General features: G+C 40.9%; 1 protein-coding gene across 1 annotated transcript in view; it reads right to left on the bottom strand.

The window, feature by feature from the left end:
• KCNH1 (potassium voltage-gated channel subfamily H member 1) overlaps positions 1–18,407 on the bottom strand; it is a 179,956-nt gene that overhangs the window by 149,233 nt on the left and 12,316 nt on the right. The window contains 2 exon segments of the mRNA XM_036380586.1: positions 1,187–1,305; positions 8,833–8,961. Coding sequence (XP_036236479.1) covers positions 1,187–1,305; positions 8,833–8,961 — 248 coding nt within the window.

Below are 18,407 nucleotides of genomic sequence, written 5' to 3'. Positions count from 1 at the left end.
TTTGATATGAAGCCTTGAGTAGGATTAGGAGGAAAACTGTTCCAAATCCCAGGATACTGAAGTAACATCAGGGTGGACATGTGTTAATTGCATGGTGTTCCTGCAGTACGGTGTCCGTGGGAATGTCCCCTGTGCTAGGATGATCCATGTGATTTCTCTGCTCCAACAGAAATTGGTTTCCCCTTCTTGAGTTCTTCTGTATTAAATACTGACTAGGTAAGATCCTGTCTGCAGGAATTTTGCCATTATACATTATAAGAAGACAGGTGACTTTTAGTTTGCACAGGAACTGAGACATATACAACAGAACCAGCAGAGTGTAGTACAACTGACTATGTGGACACCCCATGGAACCCATCAACACCTTACACCTCCAGCTGCACAGGAAGATCAAGAATTACTGCCAAGTCAGAGCTGCTGCCATGGCATTCACAGCAGGAAGTGCCATGTTATATTGGCTGTGCTGTCATTAACACCATGTCAAACCTCTCCCCAGGCTGTTCTTACACCAGGGAGACCCTGCTACTGGCCCAGGAGACAGCTACAGGAAACTTGGGACAGTCTCTCCCCCTCGTGGTGAAAGCCCTCAAACCCTAAGTGCTTCAAGGGGCCTTCTCTGCCTGCAGCTTATCTCAAACCTTTGAGAGGCTACTTAAATCACAAGGTTTCACTTTCCTAATCTCCTTGCAGTGCTGCTTGTGGCATCTTACAACTGTTCTGTCCATAAAAGCAGTAACTTAAACATAGTTTTTAACCAGTTCATAATGCAGGGATGGAATCCCACTGAAAAGTAAGTAGACATGAATTAATATAGATAATAACCCTGCCATGGATTCTCCAGGATTTCCTTGTGTACTAAACTGAGTTTTTCTCACCTCAGTTTTACATAATTAGATAGTCCAAGATCCTACTCTTATTAAGATCCTCAGAAGAATGGAAACTAAGTGAGAAAGTATTATTTTAATAACACCTTTCTAAGAATTTGCTAAGATATGGAACTGCAGTTAGGTTACATGAAGTTTTTGGGACACCTGCTTTCATTCTGCTGTCATAGGACACATTTCACAGCACACAAACCAGATTCCCAGGGCAGGGAGGACTGACAGTGCTTGGCTCACACAGAGATGACATACCCACAAAGGCTAAAAACATTTCATAACAGCCTCCTGGGGAAAGCAAAAATTACCTCAGCAAGTCTTGAGTGCTTGTGAACGTTCTCTCCTTTCTGCACGCTGGGAGCAAGCTGCTGCAGCACCCCTCGGCTGCTCGTGAGCGCACGCGTCAAGCGGGCAAACTTCCCCCAACCTTGAGAAAACATGCAAGATTAGACACACATTACCAAAAAAAGCTGCAAGTGTACCTCATAAAACCTCTTGTATGACTAAAGGGAGAAAAAGTTGTTAAAACAGAGCAATCTGCTTTAATATTGACCAGAAGGGAGTATAATTTAACCAAGTAGCAGATAAAAACAAGTCAGAGAATAGGTGTCAGCATGGTACAGTAATAAAACCCATGACTGCTGTGACTTTGTATTCAATGACTCTACAAAAGTACTGCCATGTGAACTGCATATTTTGCAAGGATAAATGTCCACTATACAATAATCTCATATTAAATCTAATGATCCGATTTGGATCTCACAGCACTGCAGAAGACACTTCAGACTAATCAAGATGTAAGGCTAGAGTCGTGCACAATGAAAATTACAGTTGTCTGTAACAGAAGTGAATCTAGCCTCAGATGTATCAAGCATAGATCTGGAATAAGCAGAGAAATATACATAAGATAATAAAAAGCAGAGCAGAAAAGCAAAACAAAACCATTAATTTTACTCTCTCTAAACAAAACGGGGAATATACTAATAGATTTTCTCAAACACGAATTAAACATTTAGTAGCTTCTGGCAGAGAAGTCATATGCTGAATTTTAATTCAGAATATTTTTTACAGTGATTTCAAATATCCCTGAAAATAGAAGACCTTCAGTGACAGTCACAACAGCTAGCTACAACTATAATTTTTATGAGCAGTACTTTGCCATAACTTGTAGGCAGAGTGTACATCTGGATATTTTTGGTATACTGAAAGGAAGAAACAGTGCATTTAGTCCCAATCTTGAAAAAATGCTAGCACCACCTGGGAGCTCTTGAGCTCCTACCCCTCATCACCAACTCCAACTAAGGATGCTCAGCACTTTGAAGATTCAGTTTATAATGAGAACCTGGCTCTGGAACACGTTGCCTACACAACTTTCTCGTAGACCCCTATTGGGTACTGGAAGGTGCTATGAGGCATCCTTGGAGTCTTCTCCTCTCCAGGCTGAGCACACACAACTCTCCCAGTCTGTCTGCACAGCAGAGGTCTTCCACCCTCTGAGCATCTTTGTGATCCTCCTCTAAACTCCACAGGTCCTTCTTACACTGGCGACTCGGGGCTGAGTGCAGTACTCCACGTGGGGTCACACAGGATTGGAGTAAGGCAGAAGTATAATTTTCCTTGACTGTGGCCACGCTGCCTTTGATACCCCCCAGGATACGGCTGGCTTCAGGAGCTTCAAGGGCAGCTGGCCGAGCCGCGGCCAGCCTCTCCCCGGCCCAGGTGCAGGGCTCGCAGGTGCCGGGCCCGCTCCCAGGGGGCAGCGGCCATCGCCCCTCAGCGGCGCGGAGGGAGCGCGGCGGGCCGGGCGCCGGAGCGGGACGGGGCTGGAGCTGGAGCTGGAGCTGGCCGTGGTGCTGGAGCCGAACGAGCCGGGCTCGCTCGCACAGGTCAGCCCCGAGGGAAACGGAGCAGAGCACGGGGCTCCAGCCTCGCCCGGGAACTCCAAACCGGCCTCCCCTACCACGCGCAAAATGTTTCTAATGCCAGATAAGAGACAACTCCTTTTACTAACTCGAACCGGACTGATGGGGAGGGAATTCTCCTGGTAGAGGCGAAATTTGGTTCAAAATCTGAGGACAAACTTTCAGCGTGCATTTTCTTCCAGACATTGTTCTAAGATTTGGGCTATTTGGAGATACACAGAGGGAAGATCAAAAGGAAGCACCTCACTTGAGCTTTTCTGCACAAAAGCACTGCCAGACAACTCTGTGCTATGATTTGTGGCTGTGAATGCTGAGCACCTTCGGGTGTCCCCCCTTCTTCCCAGGAGCCATCTCTTTTTGAAAGGAACAGCTCAATCCATCCTCTCTCCTCAGCATCCCCTGCAAGCACGTCCTCTGCCCTCCATGCTGAACAGCTCACTTGTGGGTGCCTAAATGGCCCACAAAAAAACCTGTTTCCACAAACATTAGATCTCCCCCTCCAAGCTCTGATCTGAAAGCAATATAGCTTTTCTAGGCAAGAGATTGTGTCTCTTTTCAGCTTGGCTTTTCAAAGCAGTGTGGACACAAATTGGCAGTGCATACCCTAATTCTCTCCACACACAGGGTACCACACTTGGGAGCCCCACTAGGAGACGCTCCCACCACTGTGCCATGGTATGCCTAAAACCAAGCACTGAATCCATGTGCAACGTGTAAGAATTTCATCTTTAGAACACAACACCCTCCTCCTCTTGGGGTTCTGGGTTTTGTGAAAGAAAAAGATAAAAATGTGGCAACTCCAACATACAGTTAGACCTGCAGATTGTGGCATAGGAAAAAGAAAATAAAAATTAAACAGAATGCCAGTACTAAACCTTTTGAATCATAACATCTCCAGTAATGCCTGAAAACACAACCTGTTGAATTTATTGCATTTTTTCATCCAGAACCGGAAGAAGAGACACAGTCAACAGCAAGTCAGTTATCTATCCAACAAATACAGGTCCAGTAATGGACTTAAGCCATAGGACTGAACACAAACACTAAATTTTAAGGGTCATGGAGCTTTCCAAGATGAGGAACTAAGCTTCAAAATGGTGTAAAAATATATTGGTGCCAGTCCTGCTAAAACAGAGAGACCAGGTTATATGGATTAGGAGTTCTCTTTCAACAGAAGCAGATGGTATAGCCCTACATCCATTGTTTTCCTCTAGAAACAGAGAAAATATAAATTAAATTTAAAATCTAGTGATCCTAGGTGGTTCTAATACAGGCATATAAAATCCTCAAACAAGATAGAAGAGAAGACAGCTTGAAATTCAGGAACCAAACATAAAGATGGATACCATCCCATGGCAGTGCTTGCCTGTGCCCCTGCTGTTGATTTTAACCCATTTTTATCATTGTTTGGTCTCTTTTTTCAGTTCTGCAGAAAATATCATGCATAGACAAAGCAATGCAATGGCATTAAAACATTTCCAGCTTCAAAAGGATGGAAAGCCTTCAAGATTAACAGCACTGATTTCAGCACTCCTGCATTCCACACAGTTCTTTCAGTTTTCCACCATTTCTTTGCAAAAAGGTGAATAGAAATTGCTTCTGATAACACCCAAGACAAGATGATTACAAAAGCTGTCCCCTGAGATTTGTTTCATGTGGAAATATGGCATTGAAATACACTTTCGTGCTGTGGCATCAAAACTTTTCTTCTTTAAAGCATGGATTTCATTTAACAATGGCCTTAAGTTGAATTTTCCATATTTTTAAGTAAGTTGATACTCAAGCACAAAGCACTTATTATTTATTTGTAGGTAGCTATTTGTTTCCTACCACTCTTCTCAATTCATTCCTGATAACTCAAGAATTCAAACATTGGGAACTGTGGCAGTCATAGAACCCTTGTTACCAGTTGCTGATCCATGACTTACACAATTCCTAGAGTCAGAACAAGAAGCAATTGTCTGCTAGAGAACAAGCTTGTTTGTCCACAGCCCTGTTGTTCACACAACTGTGTAAATGTGAACAAATCAAGATTCCAGCAGCTCTTGCCTCCACTCAAGCCACCTTTGTATTCCCACACATGAAAGATCCTTGCTTACATCCATTCTTCTCTTTGAAACCTCATGACTAAAACAGTATCATTTTTCCATCTGGACTGGGAATGCATACTGAAGTTTTTAATATACTCACTACTTCCCCTTCATTTGTTTCCTCTTTTTAAGAAAACATTTCATCCAAATGAAAGCAAAGTATATCTTAATCAAAATATTTCAAACACTGGCTCTGTTCATATAAATACATCTTTAAAAACAGAACAAAAAATCCCCCAAAAAATCCTCCACAAACAAAAAGGGAAAAAAAAAAGAGGAAATGTGAATTTTCCCCTGAATTAAGATGAAGGAGACAAAATGTTTTTTGTGTCTGTGCCCCTGCTTATTATGCAAAGGACAGCTTAGCTGCAACATGAACTAAAGCATCTTCTGCAGAGGAGATGGCAACTGATGATTGCTACAAAGCACAGAAGGCTACATCATCTTGGAGGATAACAACCATTCACTACTTGATTCAGTGATGCTGAATTTGACCACCTTTTTGTATAAAAATGAAGTATCAAAAGCATAAATTAGGTTCCAAAGCTTAGTTTTCAAGCTCTTATGCGACAACATAGATGCTTCTGGATATGTTCACCTTGTATTCATACATTCAAAACCTGTTCAGGCAAACTTCTTACAAGCCACTCAGAGTGCAAGCACAGTTTCTATTTGTCTGCATAACTAATTGTTTTGCATAAAGTGATGCATTCCACTTTATACACTACTCTCAAGCATCTCATACTTTGTGTGCTAGATCTCAAACCAGGAGAGACATATACAGACAAAATGCATTAATTCCAAATACAGTATAAACTTTAAAATTCAGCTAAGAAGGTGACCTAGCACTCGACAAGCCAAACTTAGCTATGCTATTGCTTGATTTTGCCTTCTTCTATTCAAGTAAACCTCTTTTACGCTTCCCTGATTTTTTTTTTTGAGGGGCAAGCAAAGGGAAAAAAGTGGAAAGAGGTTGTTTAAAAAAATTATCAACATCACTGACACTATTTTTAAGTGGTTTTATTTAGAATACACTATTTTTAAAGCTGCTGCATTTAAAAGCAAGCTTACTTACCTTCCATGGAAATCATAAAATAAACATTTCTAAATTATCTGAATCAATTAAAGAAAGGCCACAATGAGAAGTCTACTTTTTATGTGACTTACTTGTTCCATCTATTCCAATGTCTGACATTATTAATCAATAAAAAAACAAGTAAGCATGAAAAATGGTAATGGGACCTTCTATTCCTCTGAGTCACCTTCAGGGGAAAGATGCCTATTCATCTTTGTATAGTCAAACACCTGCCATTACAGCTCTACACTTTTCACTCAAGGAGCTGCATCATTTGCAGCTGAACAATCAGGCTTGAAATTGCCAGCAGGTGATAGAAAACCAAGATACACCACAGCTAAGCAGGCTTAGCCTGACAGATCAGTTGCTCCTTATGTAGTACAAGAACATGATCGATTTAATGGTTTTCTTTACATAGACATGCAGGCATTGATTCTGAAAATCTTAAATGCTTTTAACTAAAATGTCCTGCAACTGTGCAAAGAGCACATTTTATTAACATATCTGCATCTACAGATGTACTCATAAGCATAGGAAACTGATTACACATACAGTAAAAGGAAAGTATTTGCTAAGCTAACTGAAGGTGAAAGAAGGAAAAGAATTGATTTAGCAATCAGTTTTCAGTTCACAGTTTTAGTTTTTCAGATTAAGAGTTCATTTGGGTTGAGAATATGAGAAACATTCCTAAGAAAATTGCCCTCTTTCAAAAGCGTGCTACAGAGTTCCTGTGTAACGCTGCACACAGCACAAAGAATATGCCCTCTTCAAAGCTCATGTGTGTTAATGGTTCTCAGAACAAGCTAGTACAATTTTACCTTTTTTAGATCTTCCAAAAGCATTTTTCCACTCCGTGAATCCCAGAGCCTACTACAGATTATTATCTAACATCTCATATCTGCCTTTTCTTCCCCCTCTCACAGCATGCAATTGCACAACGAGATCTTGCATTAAAGACATGGACACACATGTAAAATTCTGTTTGACAAATCAGCTCCTCCAAGAAGTTGCTCATCTAGCCATCCAGTGATTAATACAATATCACATAACAAAATTCCTACAGCAAGTATATTATAGAAGAAAAAGGGATAAATTAAGGATGAAAACAGAAAGTGCAGTTCCATTTATATCAAGATTGATTTGTGTATAAAGTGACAGAGAACTCTTTACCAGCATGAAACTTCTGAAACTTTATTAATTTTAGGAAATCCAGAAATAATATTTGGAAGACTCATTTAGTGCACAAGTCCTTCTGTATATAAAGACATAGCAGTCAGGGAAAGAGTGAAGAGCTGTCAATCAGTGGCCTCTAAATAATACATTCAGTCTTCTGTCTGCAACCTCTGTTAGTCATTTTGCCAATTTTCACGGGCCTGAGGGAGAAATTCTGCTCATCATCAACTCCTCTGCAAGTCCATGCACTTATGTGTAGGTTTAGTGCCTATACTGCTGCAGATGTGCAACCACTGAGAATTAGCATGCTCACTGCAAGAACAGCATAATTTCAAGATACAAAGGAGACTTAAAAAGAAAAACAAAATGATCATTCCCTTTCTTCAACAAACTTGTATTGAAAAAAAGAAAGTGTTAAAGTGTTTCTTTGTGTTGAAAGTGAAGGACAAACTGCCTATCTCTACCACATTAGGGAACCCCTGTGAAAGCCAAAGGACACAGCTAGCATTCCTGACTGAGTCCTGCTTATCAACTGACTAAATAAGGCAAGGGCCTTCACTACCAGCTAATAAATGAGAGCCAGCTTTACTGCATCATGCTTATTTATCTGTGCTGTCACTCCTCATCAGTATACAGTGAGCACCATTAGGCAGGAAAAAAATAGACCCAAACTTTCTGACAAGCTAAGATTTTTAGTTTTATTAAAACAATAAGGAACCAAACAAATAGTATTAACAGGAGAAAAAAAATATCCACATAGCCTAGAAGAGGGTATGTTTGTCAAGGTTGTACTTCCTTTTTCATGGTAACAGGTGTTTCCACTTTGAGAAACTATGTTTTTAAAGAATAACATTTTGAGAACAAATGTAAATCAGTTCATCTTCACAGTAAGTTTCCTGTTTAATTTAATACTACAAATATTATTAAATACTACAAAAATGCAAACAACAGGAGAACTTACATCCTTTTTCACCCCAGAGGATGCAAGTCTCTGTAATCCTCCATAGGGTACAAAAGGTCTGTTTCTGAAGGGATCTGAACCTGAGTGAAAGTTTATGCTGCTGTCACAGCTGAGTTTGCTGCCAGGTTTCCAGGCTGTAGCTCAGCAAAGGGTTAAGAGCAGAACACTGCAGTGCTACTTCACTCTCCAGGACAGCTTGAACCTGATTCCACTTAAGATAACTGGAATCTCTTCACATAGGCTAAAGGAAACTAGAACAGGACTTTAACATAAGAAATCCCATAATAATGACAAGCAACATCGAGTCAGGCAGAATTTAATTATTCTGAACTTTGCTAGACTCAACCAGGGTTGACTCCTCAGTTTTTTTCATGCAGTTTCACACACAATTTGTACAGGGTTGTTGAGCAACATTGTGAATCCTTGAGGGCTATGCTGGAGAGTGGGTTAATAGTGTATTTTAAAGGAAGAACAGTACCTATTTACTATGTAAACTGGTCTTTCTGAAGCACTTGGGGCTTTCATTAGCAATGACCCTTTCCAGGGCGGCCAGAACAATTTTACTAAAGAAATCAGCAACCATTTCTTGCACAAATGCCATCCCCAGTGGCACAGCTACAAGCTATTTTAACATTTCATTCTTTGCCTTGGGTATTTAAAGGACTTCAGCTCTTTCAAGACCAGGGCAAACAAGCAAAAGCAGCATAAATATATAATTGTGAAAAAGACCAACCTTTACATGAATCATCCTCAATGGGCTGCTTGAAAGCTGTTATGTCATTGAAAGTGCAAAGAAATAAAACCACTTTATCCTGCTCATTTCGAATTGGAGCAATTTTCACAAAGAACCAGACAGGTGTTCCTAGAAACAAACACATCAAAGAGTTGGTCAATGGCAGGCAGAACAGTAAATGTGCCAGTTCAGATGTTTACATCTCAAATCAGCCATCTGTAAAAGTTACTTTAATGTTGGCTTTTTTTACAAACACCTATTTGGAAAAATAACAAAGCAGCTGACAAGTCTGTTATTTAAGTTCTCTGCTCTGTCTCTTCTTAGCTTTTTAATCTTCCAGGAATCACCCTATTTCTGAACTTCACCTGCAAAGTTAACACTTGAACTTAAGAACTGCTTTGTGATCTCCTTAAAGAAGAGTCCCACATATTTCCAAAGGCTGCACACAACAGTGTCTTACTGGTTCTTGAATGATTTGAAAATGGGCCAGCTGTGCCTAGGACATAAGCATAACACAGAGTCTCAACTCAGGAATATGACCAGTTTGGTCAACTTTATAATTCCCTGCCAACAGGGAATGCCCTAAAAAAGACCATGCCCTAACTACTATAGTAGTCTATGTCTAGCTTAAGAGCTGGGCTCCAAGAGCTCTGGCCCAGCCTGCAAAGCCCCCCATGCAAGGGAAACCCTTCACAAGCTGCTTTCAAGCTTGCCTTGGCCTGAGCCTGCTCCAAATCACTCCAGTGTGAAGCAAGACTCCCCTGAATTCAGGAGAGAACAAGCCATTAGGACCAGATCACATCATGCTGTGGATGGGATCAAGTTGCACTGCATGGAACTGCACCTTTCTAATTACTGCAGCAGATTAACTGCTAATTAAACTGCTTGAGAGATTAAAGTCTGCACATCACAGAAAAAGATGGTCCCACAATACGACCCTTCAGATGCTGCTGCTGCCATTTCTCCTTGACCTCTACCCACACAGATCACCTTGAGGAGAGAATCTGTCAGTCAGCCCTGCCTTTTCATATTTCTGGCAGTTCTCCTGACACTGCTGAGAAGACCCAATGCAGTTCCATGTATCAAGGCAGTGTCTACCACTCTTTTCACAGGACTCACCACTCAGTCCTGTGACTCACACTGCTTTTAGTGATATTTGAGTATAAGCTGATTGGAGAGCTCAGAACAAAGCACTTGGTCCTGTATGCAAGAACATGACCTCCCCGAAGGCACCATTTTTAAGTCTGCAGTCTTAACTTTAGAGATAAAAAGATGACTTCTCCAACTCTGAGGTACATCACAGTAGGGATACTCCAGACCTCAGCCTTCAGGGAGTTTGTACATGGGTTTTCAGATCTGTCCCTACACCCTCAGAGATGATGAAAACTCACCATTGCCTTTGCGAGCGCAAGAAGTAAGAGAGAAGATTCAGGGTTTCTTGCTGTGAGCAACATTTTTTCTTATACGTCCCTTTAGAGATTTGTTTGGAGAGAAAGGTCTACATACCAGGGGCCAAAATAAGATCAGCAGGAGCATGACCCTCTGGGAAAGCCAGAATAAAAAGCACCACACAATCTTTTTCACTCATGTGGCAAAGTCTATTTTAGAAATAGTGATCTTAAAGACTATTCCTTTTCTTTCTCACTCACAGGACCCATTTCTATGCTAGTGATAAGATTCTCTTTCACCTGAATTGCTCAGTATTTTAACATGAGCACGACATGGTATATTTAATGCAATAATTTTTTCTAACAAATGCAACTTGTGTTTCCTGGCTATCAAAGGGTCACAAGAAAACTTTAGGTATCTTACAAGTTACTGTCCAAAAAAAGAAGCAAAGGCAGCTTTTTTTCCCACCTATGTTAATATAAAAGAGATTGTTGTTACCAGGGCCTCACCTGGCTGTTTCCCAGCCTCAGTGCTGAGCAATCTTTTCTGGCTACAGAAAGGTAGGGCATCTCCAAAACCCATGGACAACATCCATAAACCAAGTTCAATTCCTAGGGCTCCCACTGTGTCTGCATAACACACAAGCAGTTTCAAACTCTGGCTGAGATTCCATACCATATGTACAGCCACTTCTATAAACAGCAGGGCCTATGATGCATGGAGGCCTCTGCTCAAAAAGCAGAGAAATCCAGATGGAATCACTGGTGGCCATTTCTGAAATATGCCTGCATGGCAGAAAGTATTCAAGGGTCAATATATATATTATTTTAAAGAGTTAACATTCCTGAACAACCCCTTCCAAAAAGTATGAACAAACATGCTAAGTGTGAAAGAAGATTAAGCAAAGTAACTGTGCCAGTAAAATCATCACTAACTTGCTAATGAGCTTAGAAGACACTGCCACAAAGCAGCCAACAGCAATTTTCTAGACAGTAACACCCTTTACACTACCCTTTCTCAAGAGCTCCTAAAATTGCCAATCTCAATTTCTTCTTGCCTACTTGTTTTTCCCAACTTCACATGTGAACTATTCTGAGGCTGATCAAATCCGTATCCTGCTTTTACAGAGACTCCTTGGTGACTAACTGCTTTTCATTTTACCCACTTCAACACCCTTCACTAACACTGCAACTTTTTAATCAGCCAGGATCTCCATCAACAGCCTTGCTTTTTAATCTTTATCTACATGTGCTTTTTTTGATTAGGGATTTTTTTTCCCCTCCCCAAACCACTTTACTACTTCAAGCTGCAGCTATTCTGTATGGGCTGCTCACAATATTAACCTTCATAGCACTGAGGCTGAATTACACACTCAGTTTCTTCTCTGCATCTCATAGCCATAAAGACATACTGCTGTGCTTTTGAAGATGCTGTACTCAACACGAAATGATGCAATTCACCCTCCTATTCTGGCTATTTGTCAGATGAATGATGTCACCTTCCCTTTATGGTTATGCTATAATATGTTGTTGCCGGAATTTCCTAACATGTTCTGAATGCAGCAAGAGGACTTTTCCCAATAACCTGTCGAAGGCTGCTGCAGGGCAAGGAGCTTTTATCAGCAGGGTTTTTACTTTCTGGCTCCCTTGCCTCCCACTCATGTGTTGCATTATTTATAGGAAAAAGGAAGACAAAACACTTTTTACCTAGAACCAAGTGTATAACTTAGTGATAGACCCCACAGGCTAAAAGAAAGAGCCAGATGTTCTTAACAGCCAAAAGTAGGTGTGTTTGTATTTGGGTATCCTTGTAATTTCCAGAGAGCCACCATCAGAGCAAAATCCAAAATCAGGGGGACACGCAGGGCCTGCAGAAATCATCTTCCAGTTTAGGTTCTACACAGTAACACTACAAAGGCAGAAATAAGTAGATGGAAAATTCTGTATCTGCCTCCACAACATTGTATTTTCCCTGCAGTGCATTCCCTAACATGTTGTCAGTGTCTCTGGTGAACAGGAGACAAGTGGATATAAAAATACAGTCATGAGGTGAGAGCTCACAGTGCTGGGTTACATGGGCTTTCCACAGTGCTCTCAACCAGCAGCTCATTCACAGCAGAACTGGGATCTGAAACGTGGGAACACACCAAATGGCTCAGCCAAGAAGTGGCCATGCTCAGCTTTTGTACTGCATGCTGGTTTAATTATCAGAAGAATTTTACTTCTTAAACAGTTTATTTAACTATTAAACAGGAAAGCCTAAAGTATAAACTACTTATAAATAGGTCGGAAACCAGAATTTCAACGTCCTACAGGCAGCCCTCATGCTCTTGGTGTCAAAGCCAACATCCCTGCTCAGCCAGACAACCATGACTAGCAAGAGGACAAAAAGACCATTCTAATGAAAAATGTGATTTTCAGATTCAGCCTGTGGTTATTCAGGCAGTGAAACTGCAGCATGTTCCAGAGTTCCCACAGCAAAACAAGTGCAACTTCCCAGTCTGCACTGATGCACAGCCACACAGAAAGTGTTTACCAGTGTTTCCAACAATATATCTACTTCCATTTACATTTTGTCTTTAGTCCTGGCAACCTCTCTCCCTGGTAAAGTTCAGTGATAATACCAGTGCACAAACAAAAAAGCAAACACTCATGAACTACATTGGCTTCTGTTGGATTTGGAATCAGCAGTGAGAGAATCCAGCCTTTGTCTGGTGGCATAGCACCAATCATGCTAGAAAAGGGAATGCCCCTCCAAAGCTGCAGGACAAGCAGTGGGGACAACTGAGAAGAAATGAAAATCTACAATGAATGCCCAATAGCAGCCATAGGAGCAGCCTGGCTCGTGGTACCAAAGGTACATAGCCAATCCAGAATTAACAGGTGCAGCTCTTGATAGGCTTTTATGGCCTAAGCACAGTTCTTATGGTGTTGCCTTAAAGCAAAGACAATTTCAAGGGCTGTTATTCAAGTCCCAAGTCTTCTCCAGACTAACACACTCTAAATGTCTGCTTTCCTTTCAATTTCCCATCTGAAAGACAAATACTACTGTCTCTTCCCTATCCCTTTTTCCAGTCCTGTGGCTTTCAACAATGATATGCTCAGCCTCTTGCTGGGCAGGAACACCAGCATTTCACATGCTATTTGACTTTGGTTGAAGTCTTTCAGAAATTCTTACATGATCAAAGTGAGAGAGATCTTAAAGGTCTATTCCAGCCTCTCCATGAATACCATTGAGCTCTCCTAACTTTTCCCTCCTGCCAAACAAAAATAGGCTATATGAAAATAAAAACTACTGTTTAAATGTGCTCTTTGCCCATACCTTGAGCCATTTAACCAAAGAGGCCAACTGTTTTTCAAAACTAGTTTAAATAAAACTGGAATACACAATTTTTCTTTCCACTAATTACACCAAAATTATTTTAAAATACAATGAAAAAATGTTTTGACAATTTAGCTGACATCTACACTGCCATTAATGAATGGGTCAAGTGTCCTCTAAGCAGCACAATCTCTGCATTACGTGATAATGTCTCAGTCAAACAGTCCTCAGACACCTATTGTCCTGAAGGGAAACAGTCTGGCAGTATGGAAATAGAAATGTGCCCTTTCTCCACCAATTCCTACATGCAGCAATGCAGACAGCAGGAATTAAGTTATATTAACAGCATGGCTGACCATTACAGCCACCCCTTTTAGGGTTTCACTTCTTCCCAGGTACTCAGTATGAGATTGTTTCTCTCTATCCCACACTGACTGAACAGTTTGTCCAATGTCAAACTAGCAACCAGCTGATGAGGTGTGTGATCAGAGAGAGTTTGGCAAGCCATTGTACCCACACAGATTTTAACCAGGTGTTCAGAGAAGCCCATGACATTTGACCATGCAAGACAAAGAACACAAGTCTTCCTATAGACTCTAGCTTTGAGCAGAGAGTGTGTACCAAATGAGAACGGACCAACTCAGCCTGCAGGTCACCACTCTTTTAAAGAGTAAACCTCTAAAAAACACTCCCAGCACTTTTAAAGCTGTTATCTTTGTGTCTTCTCTATCTGGTGCTTGGATGCTGTGGCACCTAATGCTGCTAAAGGTCAGATCTTTACATGCTAAGATAAGGAAAATCAATTTTAGTCCCCAAAGGTGGAATTGCTGTTCACAAGGGTTATCCTATGATACTGAAACAGCACAGCAGAAAACAAGGTTCAGCAGAGTCTTGTACTGCAGTAGTGCTGGCACAGTTCACCTGATTCTGAGCCCTCTGAAGAACAGAACATGAGTATAAGGAAGACACAGTAAAGTTTTGGAATCTTCTTTCCATCTACTGCAGGAAAAATACTTAAGGATTACTACTGGGAATTCTGTACATATTTGTGGAGATGACAGCAAGCCTTGCTTGCCAACACATTTGAAGACAATGACAAATGGGAATTACCAGTTTTATGAGTCCAAAATATTTAATCTGACATTGCTGAAGGTAATTGAACTCACACAGATGGATTTCACAGGAGATGCAGGTGTGCATACTGCTTGACAAATAATGGAGCTACACTTCAGTGAGAGGTTGAGGAGGATACCTGTCACTTGACTCCAACACCCTCATTCTCTCCTGCTTCTGCTCCTATGCAACGATATGGGTTAGCAAAGGTTTCCATCTGGAGACACTGCAGGCACAGCACACACAAGTAAAAATGGGTTTAGATGGTTTGAACAGTTATGAGAAACTCTTTTCTCATAACTGGGGTGGTGGGCAATCACAGGTCTACCACCCTGAAGTGAATTTTGCTTCCTATAAATTAGGATGGGGTGTTTGCTTTTGAACCTCTATAGAAAGCACTGGTCCCAAAGATAAATGCAAGTAGAATCTACCAAATCACTGTTTTAGGCTGATTTGTCATTCTCTGACATCTGGAGACTTTCTAACACACTGAGGGAAGAAGGGAGAAGGAAGGAAGGGAGAAGATTGTGTGCACATTAAAATGAAAATTTAAAAAATCAAACAATCAAATACAAAAACCCCACACACAAATATTCATGCTATTAAATTTGTTAAATGTTCAAGCACCCAGAAAACAGGGAAGTGAAGCCCAGCACAAATTGAAAGGGCATGCTAGCCTTTGGGACTCTCACCATAATATGTCTACTCAGCAAAGAGCTACTCCTTTGCAGCATGCAAAATAGTTACCTACAGCCAAGCCAGCATTCTGGCAAGCATCCTGCTGGTCCTACCAGTAGAGAACTTCTGAGACACGAAAAAAAAAAAAGGTGTCTTAACACTCTCTCTGCAGCACAGCTGCAGACCATAAGCAATGGGAATGCCTCTGCTCAGACAGGGGACACTTGAAGACTCTTTCTAACTCTTGATGCACTTCACCTTTGATGAGTTCACCCCACTTCAAATATTCTTCCACTAAAGTGGGTCAAGTACTGCATAGAAAAGGGGGTTAGATTTCAATTGGACACCACATGTTCAGGGGCAGATAGAAGCAAGTGAATTTTGTATTCTTACAAAAATATACTTCATCAGTAATGAAAGCAAGTGCATATAGAACAAGCCTGCTTTTTCACTGCTTGTATGCCAGACCTACATTGTAGACTAAATACAAGACAAAGAAAATCCAAGTATAATTTATTCAGCCATTTTTACCTCATAAGGCTGACCATAAAGTGTAAAAACTTAACAAATGGCTGTCAAAGTCTCATAAGAAGTTAAATGTTTAAAACACACCAATTCAAGTAAGATAAGATATGACTAAGGCTAGATATAAAGTATTTTCTAATACAAAAGCTGTACCCTTCCTTGCAATAAGTTCATTTATCTCCACTGACTTCAGATTTAGTAATGTTTTCATTTTTCCATATAAAAATAAACAATACTTCCAGCATCACTGGGCGCTCACATCTAATTAAACAATGGAACTGAAGCTCTCGTGTGAAATTACTGTCAGTCTGTCTGTTGTCATTTTGCAGTCCTGATTAAAGAAAGCTTTCACTTTGTCTCCTTCCAGGTATGACAATGAATCCCCACTGAATGCAACTGGATGGCATCAAAGCAGCAATGACAAAAATCTGGTGGCTATGCACCTGTTTGCTCTAATTGCTTCCAATTATCCTGAAGAAGCTCTGTATTTCTGGGAAGCAATTCTTCCAGAGAATAACAATGATTTTTACATATCTGCTAAGTTATCAAGGGCCTAGCCCAAGGAATCATCAAATCTCTATCACATCTTAATTTCAAGTTCTGAAAACAGGGAGTGCAGTCACTTTTGGATGTGGGGAGGAGTGAACAAACAAGGGAAGGCAGGGTAGAGGCAGCATCCATAAATGCCAACATGCTGAAGGCAGGAAATTGTATGTTGTTTCTAGAGTTAATACTGTGAACTGCAATGAAGTTTGTGGATATACTGTACCTATCAACAGCTGGATGGGGTGTTCTTATCACGCAACCAAGTAAATACTAACACTGGGTCACCACCATGGAGAGTGCCATGTTAAAAAAAAAATAGCCTATCACTTCTAGTAACATCATTAAATGTCTCAATCTGCTTTGACATGTAAGACCAGGGAATAATTGTTTCTCAGAGAAAGAAAAAAATAGCTGCTCCCAAAAGCACAAGATTGACTTGCACTACAGACATCATTATTAACTCAAAACTCCTATTTTGTTTTCTTTTGTTCCTCCAAAAGGTTAGAGACTGTACTGGTAAAACAGCCAGAATTACATTAAATGTGCAGGCTGTGGAAAATGTACCAATTATCCAACAACTCAAAACTGGGAAAAAAAATTGCTATTTGTCAGGTCTGTTAGTTTATAAAGAGGCAGTAGACAGGTAAAGAACAAGAAAAATCTATTTTCCTGGTTAATTTGAAAAAGAAAAATAGAATGAGGAAAGAACAGAGAGACCAAACAGAAGAAACAAAGAACAGGAAAAAAGATGTCTAACAAAATTCGGGGTCCTTTCCCAAGCTTTCAAACTGAGAGCAAGTTAGAACCAATCAGGTTCATTATCTGAACCATTGCCACAGTTGCAGGCAGAGGTAAGGCAATCACAAAGGAAAGGCCACTAAGCAGTCTGGGTGCTAAAGTGACTGGTAAATAGGACAGGTGTTTTTCTGTGATGTGCCTTATATTGAGAAAAAGTTCCAGGATGTCCCCTTCTTGAAATTTTTCAGTTAAAACTCTCTTGTGTTATTAGTCAGTCTCTGTAACAGTAGTTAATGTATCTCTAAAGCTGCAAATCTAACAAACATTAGGTGCTCTGCAGTTTGTTAAACTTGAAAGCAAGCTCTGTGCTTCCCTTTTTCCCATGCCTGTGACCCTCTGTGTGCAGAGCAGAGCCGTGGCAGCTCCGTCCTTCACGTCACACAGCAAAGTTACTGCACAGCTGGGCTTCATTCCAGGCCACCTCTCCTGCACAGGAGCAGTGCACAGCAGGGCAGGAAACACTCCTCACTCCACGGGCACCTTGCTCGAAATCTGCATAAAAGACAGAGAGGCCCCAGGCTCCACTGTAGGCCATATGCTGCAGCGTGACAGAAGAGTGGCTGCATCGTCTCTCGGTGCCAAATCGCTGATAACTAAGAGAGAATTCCTGACTCTCCCAGATCCCAGGACTGCAGCTTATTTACTTGGGTTTGGATGCATAGATGTGAGCTGCATATGGTCCCCATGGCCACAAACTGAGCTAGGAACAGAAATCAGCTTTTAGAAAATAGGTAAATATTGGAGGCAGATAGCCCTAGGAGGAAAGCAGCACAAAGCAGGGCCATACAGACTGCATACAGGCAGTACCAGCTTCATTGTTAGAAGGCAAAATTGTTAAGAGCAAAATAAGTTACAGAATGCAATTTTTTCAGCTTAACATCTGGCTGGGCTGAAGACCTCAGTGTATTCACACTTCAGGTGACACAGATTAAGCAGATTATCTTCATTAATGAAGATGAAAATAACTGCATGACATAGTCCACACTAGGTGAGACACCAAGTTTGGGGCAAGTTCATCTGCTGATAGGTGCAGTTACAGACAGACTGAAGTTCCTAGGAAAAAATAATGTGCCAGTTAAGGAATTTTTGTCCAAAACAAAAGACATTTCATCTGAAAACATCAGAAGTAGTTCAGATTCCAAAACAAAAGATGGGTTCTTTTTATTCCAAAATTACTATTGACTGGCTTTGCTATATCAAGTTGT

This window comes from Molothrus ater, chromosome 3 (genome assembly GCF_012460135.2).
Source record: "Molothrus ater isolate BHLD 08-10-18 breed brown headed cowbird chromosome 3, BPBGC_Mater_1.1, whole genome shotgun sequence".
NCBI lineage: Eukaryota > Metazoa > Chordata > Aves > Passeriformes > Icteridae > Molothrus > Molothrus ater.
This window is presented reverse-complemented; position numbering and strand designations above follow the sequence as displayed.